At 41.7% G+C, this 13268-nt stretch overlaps 1 protein-coding gene across 13 annotated transcripts in view; it reads left to right on the top strand.

The window, feature by feature from the left end:
* Window positions 1-10752, top strand: part of atp2b2 (ATPase plasma membrane Ca2+ transporting 2) — a 95195-nt gene extending 84443 nt beyond the window's left edge. For 8 of the 13 annotated variants that reach the window (XM_079578857.1, XM_079578858.1, XM_079578852.1 and 5 more), the window contains 6 exons: window positions 761-952; window positions 1631-1844; window positions 2054-2265; window positions 3215-3322; window positions 3606-3788; window positions 9727-10752. In XM_079578857.1, coding sequence (XP_079434983.1) covers window positions 761-952; window positions 1631-1844; window positions 2054-2265; window positions 3215-3322; window positions 3606-3788; window positions 9727-10038 — 1221 coding nt within the window. In that variant the 3' untranslated portion in view covers window positions 10039-10752. Of the gene's footprint in view, window positions 1-760; window positions 953-1630; window positions 1845-2053; window positions 2266-3214; window positions 3323-3605; window positions 3789-6533; window positions 6721-8178; window positions 8229-9726 lie in introns of all 13 variants that reach the window. The other 5 variants (XM_079578863.1, XM_079578854.1, XM_079578855.1 and 2 more) reach the window with 3 other exon arrangements.
* The last annotated feature ends 2516 nt before the right edge of the window (window positions 10753-13268 follow it).

Consider the following 13268-nt stretch of genomic DNA (forward strand, 5'->3'; position numbering starts at 1 on the left):
GCAGGGGCCTATACAACTCAACTCACCTCAACTCAGCTGCCACATTCATCTTTTGGCTGACAGTCCTTTCATCTGACCCATATCAAGCACATGATATTGAATATCGTCATTACTTTGGGACACCTTCATGAGCCCGTATGCATGTGCTGAGAGAGAAGATGTTTAACTGTTAGTTTTCATTTCATTGGATCCGTCCCGAACCCTTTGATAGTTTCTACCATAAAATTCTTAGCTGCACCAACTAGGCTTTAGATTATAGGCTGTTTAGAATGTTGTGATTTCTCATGAATGCAACCTTCATTTATTATGAATATCTTTAGAGGTTAAAGGGAAAAAAAAAATGCTCCGGAGAAGCTTCTTTAATCTGCGTATTAGTGTAAGAAGTAGAAACATTGTCTGCCAGCCTGTTTCCAACCTGGTGTCAGCGTATGGAAACAAAAGGGGCTACAATCTGTCACATTCAGAGCTGCATCATCGGCTACAGATGTTCCACCATGTGCACAACGGGGACCATCTCCTACTGTTGCAACTTCTCTACGTCGCACATTTCAGGAAGACAGCAGCTGTATAGCCCATAATTTCAACACATTTATTGCCAAATGTCTTTCATACACCCTCAGGACTTTATTGTACTCCATACATTTTGGCAAGCAATGTCTGGCTCCTAATATTGGCTGCAGCTTTAGAGAGAACATTAAGTAACAATTGGAGAGCGGCCTCTTTCTGAATGTATAATTTATCTTCCTCCTCTCTCTCTCAGGGCATCGCTGGGACGGACGTGGCCAAGGAAGCGTCTGACATCATCCTGACTGATGATAACTTCAGCAGCATCGTGAAGGCCGTCATGTGGGGCAGAAACGTCTACGACTCCATCTCCAAGTTCCTGCAGTTCCAGCTCACAGTGAATGTGGTGGCTGTGATCGTGGCTTTCACCGGCGCTTGCATCACACAGGTCAGGCTTATGGGAGATCGCATGAAATTCAGGAACTACTGGATCTTTTATTTCAGCTGTTTTAGATAAATATTCAGTAACCAACGTATAGGATAGTGATAAAGATGTGTTTAAGATTATTACCAAAGCAAAAAGCCTCCTCTGTAAACAGATGCCAGTAAAACAACTACATTTGCAGAAGATTTCTGCAAAATGATCAATATATTCTGATGTGCTGCAACAATCAGAAATACATATTTATCTCCAATTTGAATAATGATTCACAAAATCAAGGTGACTGTATTCTCAGTTGTGTTTTGATGGTCAAATCAAAAGCTTGCTGTCTCCAATCGTGAAACACTAAAATATAGTAATTAGGCACCATTTCTCAGCTGATGGGACGTTGGTACCCTCCTTCACCCTATGATGACAAGCCATGACTAGCAGCAATATCTACCAGATAAAAAAGCTCAGCTGTTTGAATGTGCAATGCATAATATAAAATACTGCAGTTCCCCACAGATTATTGTTGATTTAAGCTTCGAGTAACCCTAAAGCTGATAGCACAGAACAGCGCCAGTCATTTTAACAGCCTCAGGTAACATTTTCACACTTTTGTTGTTGATAAATATGGAAAGAAAAGTTCCCCTTGAGAACCATTGCTCTAGTTTTCACACACATTTGTTTTTGAATCTCCAGGACTCCCCTCTGAAGGCGGTGCAGATGCTGTGGGTGAACCTGATCATGGACACGTTTGCATCTCTGGCCCTGGCCACCGAACCTCCCACCGAGTCTCTGCTCAAGAGGAAGCCATACGGACGCAACAAGCCGCTCATCTCCTCCACCATGACCAAGAACATCCTCGGCCACGGCGTCTACCAACTCGTCATCATCTTCACTCTGCTGTTTGTCGGTATGGACAGCACTGCGGCGTTGTACTCGTGTTGCCAGATTTAATATCACTTCTTTGCACGACCTCATGGATGCTTCTGGTACATGTTGTGGTTTTCATATTTTGTTTCATGTTAGGCATTACGTTAAAAAACACAATACTGGAAAACACAATGATGTATGATGGACAAGCTGTATATACTGAATAACTGACTAATGTGCTGCCTACAGGTGAGCAGATCTTTGACATCGACAGCGGCCGTGATGCTCCTCTCCACTCCCCTCCCTCCGAACACTACACCATTATCTTCAACACTTTCGTCATGATGCAACTGTTCAATGAGATCAACGCCAGAAAGATCCACGGCGAGAGAAACGTGTTCGACGGCATCTTCAGGAATCCCATCTTCTGCTCCATTGTTTTTGGCACCTTCGCTATGCAGGTAGGTACCGTACGCTACAGAAAAACTCGACGTATGCGTGTTCTTTGGTTGAAATATAGTTGGGATGGAGGATTCCTGATTTGTTGCTGAGTAAAGGTTGATGAAAATCTCAATACTTAGAGAGCTGCATTTGCGAATTTGCAATTTGATGTACGGGAAACACTGAATTTATAATGCAGGCCATATTTTTCTTTGCCCAAATGAAGCTTGTGTCTGATCTTTACATATTAGTGTGAACAACACAAATCTGACTTTTTCAAATGCAGCCCAGGCTATTCCATAATTCCCAGACATGATCTGATCACTTGCAATATGGAATTCATCCAACCTACGTTTCATTGATACACTACAAATGCCATTCATTCTGCATCTCTATCCCACTGCAGGTCTCCAGAGAGACACATTTCTCTGATGTTGCTGTCACAACCCACAAAAGGCCATAGCCCTGAAAAACCTCTTATCTAATCTATGCGGTTTGACAGCAGTGATTGTTTGAGAAGAAAACACTCCCACCCTGGATCTCTGGTTGATTTGGGGTTTACTATGCATTGTAGCAACGCAGAGACCCCACACAATGTTAAGTTGTGTAATTACACACTTAGTTCTCTCTGTATTTGATATGAGCCTTATCACCCTCTCCAGTGAGGCCATCACAGGAATGTACTGCATCATTACAGACCGTAAATAGTCAGAGGTGATGCAGGAATCCAGTCTGAGTAACAGAACAAAATTGGTTCAGTCACAAACAATCTGACCGGTCTGTTCCTTTTTTTTTTATGTCTACCTTCTATTTTTTTGATTGGTCATCCATTACATAGACCCTGAATCTCAGTGACATTACATTCATACATAAAACAAGGTAGATTTACAACATACAGAGATGCCATGTTTCCAGACTCAGGAGAAAGCGATGTATTTTTTTAATTTGGTGATTTTGCTCTCTGTGCAGATTGTGATTGTGCAGTTCGGGGGGAAGCCATTCAGCTGTCAGCCTCTGGACCTGGAGAAGTGGATGTGGTGCGTGTTCCTGGGCCTCGGGGAGCTCGTCTGGGGGCAGGTAACTCACGACTTCCCCCTGTATTTCCAGACTTCACCGGTCTGTTGATTTATTTTACAAAATGTCCTTATATGGGTACTGTGATATCAAAAGTCTCACAATATTTCACCTTTCCCTTGTTAAATTGTTCAGACTATTGTAGACGTTGAGTGAACCTTGTTAGGGAGTCTTTACATTTAACATCACACAAAGAGGTTAATGCATTAAAACTGGGATATTAATTACAGTACATCATTACGTTTCTTCTTCCTCTCACATTTGTGTTTTTTGGTGTGTTTTTCAGGTGATAGCGTCCGTTCCCAACAGTAAGCTGCGGTTCTTGCGAAGGGCAGGGGCGCTGACGCGGAAAGACGAGATGCCGGAGGAGGATGTAAACGAGGACAACGAGGAGATCGACCACGCAGAGAGAGAGCTGCGGCGGGGCCAGATCCTGTGGTTCAGAGGCCTCAACCGCATTCAGACCCAGGTGAGAGATTTAACAACTGTCCAGACGAAGAATAGTGGCGGCAGTTGTCGTAGTAGATGTCGTAGTAGTTGTTGTAGTAGTTGTCGCAGCTTAAGATACTATTGGATCGTTTTTAAGTTGTTGCATTTAGTTGGTGGTTTCAGCAATTTGTTGGTGTCACAAATTGCTGAATGTGCTGTAGTTACTTTTTTATTGCTATTTTCAGATTGTAGAAAACTTGACATTTTGATGCTTGATGGAAGAAAGTAAAAAGTAAAAAAATGCATGTGTATGTTTTGATTTTGATATGTCAGTGGTCATTTTGTGCAATGTATTGATTATCTGAAAGCCACGTTTGTTTTCACGCCTTTGCATGCTTTGTAAAACGTAATGAACAGATTTGTTAACATTACCAACGTTAAGACTGAATGAAGCTAATCCAAGTGTTTTCTTCTCAAGGAGCCGAGTACTGTCCGTTTAACTTCTTTCTCCTGTCGTCAGTGTAGTAGCGCTCAAGTCTGCGTGTGCATGTTGTTTACTTGCTTTAAGTCACCTCCATAAGGTTTTTTTTGTTCAAGGATCTTCAGAGCTGAAGACGATCAATCGCGTTGTGACCGATACCACTGTGACCAATTTGAATGTGCCCTCATGAACAAAGACGGAGCAGTGAAAGGAAAGATATAACGCAAAGTTGGAAATTTCATTGTTCAAAATGACATAAAGGAGTACCATGGGTCATTAAGGTTCAGTGCTAGGGAAACAACTGCTATTTGTTTTTGTTTTTTTACCTTACATACATTCTAGCGACCGTTACCATGAAGCTAGGTCCGTCAAGCTGCTGAACAGTGGTACATACCAGCACTGAGCTCTGAGCTGTTAACCACCAAAAACCTACCAAACGAATAAGAAGCAAAAGGGTGAAGCGACCTCCTTATGGAGTATGTAAATAGGACAATAAGTCGAGTTCTTTCCTTTCCCAAAGCCGCCTGCTCCCAGCTAAATGTCTCAAAAAATAAACAAGCAAGTATACGTCTCCTCGAGGCTAACACCTTAGCTAGCTAACATCTAGCTACTGACAGTCACATAACATTACACAAACTGCAGCTGTTTGGCGTAACTAAAACTGGGCTGGTGAACTTTTACCATCCTCAGTCTACAGTCTCACAATGGTGTTACGTAACTGCCCTAAATTGTACACTACGTTTTGTTTTTTTGGTGTGTTTTGTCCCTTTATGGTCAAAATTTTGTCACAGTTCTAACGATAACTGGTTGCAGCTTATTATCATTGGGGCACCTGTAGGTTTAGCTAGCTGTGAAGCGATGCTCGTAATTTAACAGTATTGCAAACATAAGAGAGTGCGGCAGTGCAAGAGCACGACTGGTCCACAAAGCTGTGCTTTTGCATTTAAGGAAGAGATCATGAGGTTTCTTGAATTTAGCCTGAGGCCTGTAGGCTTTAGTGTCAATAGTTGTACTTTACCCTTCGTTAGATCTAAAAATCTTTAATATATCCCTCTGCTGCATAATGTAACCCTTTTGGCCTCGATCAGGAGGATAGGGCGCAGGTATTGCTCCAATAAGACTCACTCCAGCATCGGCATCAGAAAGTTTGACTGACCTAGCAACAGTAACTAAGTGGGCGGGGCTTTTGCAAAAGGTCAACTGTCACTACACTATCATTTTTACACACTTAGAAGATTTTGATATCATGGCTCTGTACTTACTGTTTTCTTTACAATGCCATCTAATTATAATTGTAATATATATTGTAAAAAAACAACAATAGAAAAAGAAAAATGCTTCAGTTTCAATTGATTTTTCTGATTTTTCAGAATGCCATTCTAAAACATGAAACGTCTTTTGTAGAAAGATTGCAATGTATCGATACCATTGTGAATGAGGATCTACTATAGTTTAGATACAGCGGTGTTTTAAGTTTGTTACTTGAGTTAAAGAACAGATGCTACAGGTCAAATATTACTCCAATAAAAGTAAAAGTTGCAGAAATGTGGGGAAAATAACTTTGCTGGTTAAAAAAAAAAAAAACCTTTAAAATTGTGCCCGAATTCAGCCTCTGTTTGGCAAAATGGCGGGGACAAACCTTCTTCCTTGTTGTGAGTCAGTGAAATTTGGCAGTACATCTGCACAGCGCCACCTACTGTTCTGGAGCTTGTATTATTAGGCTTTTAAATTGAACAAATGGATAAATTGACTTTTTGCTTTGCAGCCTTTTTTAGAAATGAATAGAGTAGAAATAGAATGTTGGTGCAGTGGAGTATAAGTAGTGAGTTCTCAGCCAAAATACGATTAAAGTAAATCTTTAATCCTTTCAAATTCAATGTAAGTACTGTACTTAAGTGAATTTACTCACTGACCACCTCTGTTCAGATTTTAGTTTCAATATTTACTATCTAGTAGTGTCTGGGTATTGATTGTTTTGTTTTTGCTGTGGTTTTTGAGAGGTTTTTAGATTTGCACTTTGTTCAATTTATGTATTTAATTTAACTTACCCTGTTTGAAGCATGTCCATCTTTGCCGTTTCAAACATGTATTTAGCTTTGCATAAACATTCATGATCTTCATTCCAAGTCCACAGTGGAGGTTAGTAGCGAGCTCGTTTCTAAATTTCTTAGGGTACTGTACATTTGCGAGCTGCTGTTGCCCAGGTAAGTGCAGACTCCCTTTACAAACATGCCCCCACTCCGCTGTGTGCTGCCTGTGTGCCATGAGTCTCAGAGCCATTGTCCTCTCTGTCCGTCTCCACAGATCGAAGTAGTGAACACCTTCAAGAGCGGCACGTCATTTCAGGGCGCGGGGGCTCTGAGGCGCCAGTCCTCCACCACCAGCCAGACGCAGGATGTAACCAATGTTTCTAGTCCTAGTCACGTGTCCTTGTCCAATGCCCTTTCCTCTCCTACAAGCACTACTGCTGCTACTGCTCCCCCTACTGGCCGTGAGTCAGCCTCTGTCACTCTTCTCAGCTCTGCTCTCCTCAGGGTCGCCAGCTGTTAAAAAAACCCTCTTTGCTAAATCTCACGCCCAGTCTCCGAGGTCTTTCCTCCAGAGGACTGCAGCTACAGTCGAAACTTATGGAGAAATGTTCGTTTCTGGCTGAAGCCTCCTCTGAACAAAGGATCATTGTGATTGATTTAAGTTTTTAAATATTTTCTTTTCAATAAAGAGGACCTATTACGCTAACTTTGTGAAATTATTCATCCAAAATATAAGTTGGCTGGTAATTAGTAATCCTGACACCTAATGACCACAACACACTTTAATTTGTATATTTACAGTGAATGTGAGGACTGAAGCAGATTCCAATATACTGAACTCAAGCTAAGGCCCCATCCACTCGAGGATACGCTCGGGCAACAGTATTTTATGAGAATCTATAAGAAGATGGCTTTTGGGGGTCATTTCTGAAACTGGCTACGTGTCTCCATAGTTACTCTCCACCACTTTTCCTGCCTAACTGTTCTGACTTTACAATAGCTTTAAATGCAGTATCTTCTGCTCCATTGCGAGGTCATCATTATGAACATGGCTTTTCTCTACAGCGGCCTCTGTCCTTATCCTTTAATCATCACTTTGAGGTTGTTTATTAACAGCACCGGTGTCACTCTGCACATTCCTTCAACAACAGGCTTTCTGCATTCATTCCGCTACTGAATTTAATTGGGAGTCCCAGTGGTATCGCAGAGGGTGCAGCGTCCAAGTCCATGTGACTTTCAGACGACACAGACTCTGTGTCATGTCGATCGAGTGTGTTCAAGTCTGCCGAACCACTTTCTAACATTTTCGCCTCGACAAACAGAACTGTTGTTGGCGTGTTTTAGTCATGAGCTTTTTTAGCTCATCGTTGCATTGTCAGCCTGAAGAAAAGGTGTCAACTAAATTATTTCTCTACCGTCTTCATTGACGAAAACAACACTGCTGCACAGCAAAGTTATGCTCTCTCACGTGGAGGATCAGGATTTGTTTGAGATGTTTTAGATCAATGTTGCATTTTCTAACCAACAACGTGTAAGATATTGATAAAGATGTGTTTGACATGATGTGGCACAATACCCCCTCTTTAAATGAAAGTTTGTCGTTGTTTGGGTATAGCCTAGACCGGTCTAAATGAAGACTGACTTCAGATTAGATCGTCCCCAAACCAGCACTTAACTATGAGATCACTTTTCACTGAATAGCAAAAGAGTAAATGGAGGCTCTCAACAGGTTTATTTATTTAAAAACATAACAAACAAGTGTAATAGGTCTCCTTTAAAGTGAAGCTGGCGTCCCTGACCGTCTTCTCTCTGGCTGCTCGTGCTTCTCTCCTCTGTCCTCTGCCTCTCTCTGATTCATCTTAGACTCGTCCATGCTTAGGTGTATGTCCTCTCATTGGTGAATGTGTTTGTTTCCCCAGAGTGCTAGGAGCGCAGGAAGGGTGATACCCACGGCGTGAGATTTCAGGTTGTGAGTTTGTCTCCCTCTGATCACGTCACCTCCTCGTGTCTGTCTGAACGGACCTCAGTGTCAACTAATCCGATCAACTTACCCAGAGCCCGGCAAACATTCAAGCATAAGCTCCAATGTGAGGTGTCGCCTGTGCAGTAATGCTAAGGACGCAGTGCTGAGCATGTTTAAAAATCGAGTATTGTAGTCAGATGAAATAGTAAGAAAGCAGGCTACCATGCAAGACAGTCATGTGTTTTACCTCTTATTTCCTCAAAGTCACCTAGAAGATCCAGTCGAAGTCTCTCTTCTCACATTCTCAGTCAGACCTGAGAAAAATACATATTAACTTTATCAGCCTGCGCAAACACACAGCAGTCTCTTTTTTTCTGATGCCGTTGTTTTAGTTTAGCGTCTCCATGGCGATAGACACAGACCTCTGAGTCACGTGACCTGCAGACTTTTGTTCAGCCTTTCCACAGACTCTCAGGAGAGTGGCATTATTTACAGGTAGAAGTGGCAGTGCTCTTTTCCTTACCTACGTTCAGCCAAGAGAAATGAGAGATTCTAAATAGACATATAGCATTTGATAAATATAACAGCAGGTGCAGTTGTAGTGTAGAATATACGAGTCCTAAGCTAAAGTACTTGGAGCCTATAGTTGAGTGTTTACTGAGCTGTGCATGAAGTTGACCTTTGAGCTCAGATGAAGCCGTGTTTTTTTCCTGTCACACATGTTTTAGCGTCACAGTGTGTGCGTCCCGTCTGAGTCTTGTTGCATGTCCATTTGTGTTGTTCCCGCGTGGTCTCCTGTGCTCATCTAACGATGTGTGTGTATTATTCTGTGCCTTATTGGCCTTTTCCACTGCGATGCTTGAGTTGACCCATCACATCCTCACCGGCCTCACCCACACCGTTGTTTATTGTTGTTGTTTTTTTTTGTGTCATTCAGAGTCTGTGTGGAACGCCCGGGCAGACTCCCCCACCCACACCCCCACCACCCCTCAAACGCCCAATTTTTGGATCTCTGAGATCTAACCCTCTTCCTCCTCACTGAGCCTCTCCACCAGATTTCTTCTGCATGTGATATTTTCCTCCTTTTTTACTTTGTTTCTGTGAGCATTTCCATTTATTATTAACGTGGCTTGTTTCTAGGTATACCGCACATTGGATTATAAAAAAGCGTATACTTACAACGAGCGTTTTTGTGTTGCTTTTTTGAGATGTGAAATGTACGATTTTTTTGGTTGTTGTTTTTCCTTTTTACAATTGTGTTGACTTCACGGTTTTCCTTAGTGCACGCCAAGTTCTTGAGTGACTTGTGAACTGTAGTCATCTTGTGAAAGCCGAAACACGACTGCAGACTTCTTTTTCACTTTCCAAAAAATAACATTAATTTTCTCTGTCTGTTGTACTGTATCTCTTATATCTTCCAAGGGTCCCTCAAAGCCCTTTTCCACAGCTTGAAATCCAACCACTTAACAGTTTCATATGCTCTCTCTCCCCCTCCCCCTTCCAGATCCGCGTCGTGAACGCTTTCCGTAGCTCCCTGTACGAAGGCCTGGAAAAACCCGATTCCCGCTCATCCATTCACAACTTCATGACGCACCCCGAGTTTAGGATAGACGACTCCACGCCCAACATCCCGCTCATCGACGACACGGACGAAGAATCGGCCCGGAGGAGGAGGAAATTTTCCAGTCAGCCCTCCTCTCCCAACAAAAACAACAACGCTATAGACAGTGGCATCAACCTCACCATCGACACGAGCAAATCGGCCGCCTCCTCCAGCCCCGCCTCCCCCCTGCACAGCTTGGAGACCAGCCTCTAACCCTACAAAAGTTAATAAGTATTTACTCCAAAATTTGACGCCTGGAGCCCACTCCTCGAGCCTCCAGCATCGCCTCGTCAGCCCTACGTTAACCGTTTTTTTTTTTTGCTTGTGGCGCGCGGGGCCGGTCCCGCGCGTGCGCAAATGCAAACGTTTCCCCTTTAAGACGCTACTATTTCACGTTTTAACAGCAAGGTGAAAAAGAAACGTTACAATCACAATTTCAAAACAAAAAACAAACAACAACAAAAAAAGCGGAAAAAAAAAAGCAAAAAAGATCCACAAACGCCGGCCATCTTGTATGTGGTTGCTAACGGCGACAGGTGAAAGGAAGTCCGACTGCAGTGCCACGTTTGCACACGAATAAGACTGTGTCTGTGGCGTTAGGAGGAAACGGGAGGAACTCTAAAGCGAAAGACTTGAAAATCTCCTCCACAATAACGTTGTCAATACTATAATAGTTTAAATTAAATTAAAAATGTTGCTATTCTGATTATTGTTATTCTTACTGTTGCTCCTGCATGAATGTACATTACCCAGGTTTTATTTCAAGGGGTTAAGGGCCTGGCTACACGCACATGGATGTTTTTTCTTTTTTTCCAAAACTTTTCCCCCACTTTTGGGCCCTTTTATTGTATAGTTTTATTTATTTAAAATGTGTATAAAGTTAATCTCCAGACAGGGCAGAGACGGGCAAAAACGCTGGACTTGTAAGCTGAACTATCCGCTCGCGAGACTGTACATATTTGTATTCATAGCGACATCGTCATCAGCCATAAAGCAGTTGTACTATACGTTAGCTTAGCAATAATAGCACTATTTACATGACAGCTCCCGCCCCCCTTTTTTCATTTGAATTGCTAACAAAGCTAAATCATGGCAATTTGTTCCCGCCCATCAGTCTGTCGCCATTTTGCATCGGCACCACCGGGCTGAGCAGCGTTACAACATGTCATTGTACGTGTAGCCAGGGATTTATTTCGCATTTGTTTTTGGTTGGTACGAGCTGGGCCTGGCTGATTTTTTATTATTATTTTTTTTTAATTTCATTATCGACTGCAGCTTCTTCTAAAGAGCCTTGCAAGTTTCTGTGTGCGTGGCATGAACTTGTATCCAACCAATGTACAAAACGATCCTTTAAAAAGGCGTGGTCGAGGCGCTTAGGGTTCAACTTGCACTACAGTTTTGTCAGAAAAGAGGAAAATAACTTAACAACCACAATAATAGCATTTACAGGATATATTCTATTAATATAAATACAGATATATAGAGAGAGTTTATCTTTGTTTGTCGGCATGTTGCCTTGCTCCTGCTTCAATTATTTATGTCTTAAAGAGAATGTAATTTGTTTACAACCTGGTAGAGAATTCAAAGTCCTGTTTTGTTTTTGTTTCTAAGAGCAAGCTGAGGAGGAGCTGTGTGATGAAAAAGGACAAAAAAAATCCGCTGGAAATTGCCTGCTATCTTGTCAAATATTGTAGATATTTAGAGGAATTAACTAAAAAGAAACCAAAATAAAAGGGGAATAGTACATGTGAAATCTTATTATTACTCTGTATGATTGTTGGGATCAAGTTGGAGTGGCTTGCCTTGGTTTTCTCGACATTTCGAAGACAGTGGGATATTCTACCTTTATTTTGACTGTTATTTTTCCGGGGGTTTCTGTTTGCTATGGTCTTAGCTCAAAGATGGCGGCTCACATGGTTTTTCGACCTTCAAACTTGCTTGTTCAAAAGACTCGTAAACAGAAACACCACCATCTCCATCGCAAGGCTGCAATGTTATAATAATAAAAGTCTGCAAAGGTTTTTTGGGGATTTTTTTTTTTTGTCTTCAGACCCTACTGACGGACAGCTCATGTGAGACAAACCTTTTGGCATTTATACCATCTTAAAAAAAAAGTCAGAGGACACACTGAACATAAACTAAAGAGGAATGTTACTCGGACTCTTTTTCTATATATAAAAAGATAATTTTTCTGCACTATCTGGATATGAATGACAACTTCTGTGGTGTAAAAATCTCGATGTGCTTTGTGTCTTTTAACCAAGCTTGTCTTCCTTGCCGCTCGATCCACCCCAAATGACAGTACTCCTCCTCGCATCCGAAACTGTACTCACTAGTTGTATTCTATTTACTGTGCTTTTTTCGAAAATCCGACATTATTAACAGGGATGAGATGTTGCCTACAAGAGATGCACCACACTGAAAGGACCAGGCCACTAAAACTAGCCTACTGCGACGATATATTGTTATTTCTTCTCCTACTACTAACTTCATTGGCGAGCATGATACTATAGGCCATTATGCAACGAATTGACAATTTTTCTACGTGAATCTATATGTGTACAATCATGTATCCAAGCACTTAATTCTTTTTTTCCTCCTTATCCTCTGTCCATACCTTGTTCATGTGTAGAGGGTGTAAGCTTTACAAAGTTAGCTCAGGCGAAGTTTTTTTTTTAAAAGTTCACATTGAGACGATAGTCTGCGATCATGCTTGTTGGTTTCTTTGTTATCGCTGATGAAACAGTAAACAGCGACATAGCCACATTAAAGACGATATTTTCAATAATCAATAACAATATCGATTGCAAAAGACACAGAGCTTTGTTCAGGCACATCCAGCTTTAACAAGATGCCAATTTTGTAATAAAGCAGTGATTCAATGCGGTAAAGTATCCCTGCTGGCCAAGTTATTGGGTACACTTGTGATTTTTTTTTAAGTTTCTTTATTAAACCTATATTTAACTAAGAAAGTCCCTTTGAGATATCCTGTCCCACAAGCCATGCGCCCCCATGACACACAAAATAATGCTCCAAAACAAGCTGACAATATAGTCCTATAGAGTGTGTGTAAGGGCTCCATAGAGCGCCTTCACTTCGGGCATGCAAAATGAAATAAGTGTATAGCACACAATCCTGGCAATTTGTCCAAATTTATGAGTAAAACCAGCAGTATTGATTTGAATAGAGTGAATTCAAATTGGTTAGAGGCCCCTGCGGATGTTAAGGGGCTGCTACGCCCTGATATAATGCATTTGGAGCAGTATTTTGTATACTAGTTCTTGCATAGCTCCACAGTTACCACGGCTGATACTCGGCGCCCCTTCGACTTTCAACAACACAAAGTTTGTATAAAGTCTAGAAGTGGTTGAAAACTGCTCACTTAAATTCAAAAGTAGTAGATGTACTTTGGGCTGAAAGTCAGAAAGTGAATTCAGAACGGC

This window comes from Gobius niger (assembly GCF_951799975.1).
Source record: "Gobius niger genome assembly, chromosome: 20".
Lineage (NCBI taxonomy): Eukaryota > Metazoa > Chordata > Actinopteri > Gobiiformes > Gobiidae > Gobius > Gobius niger.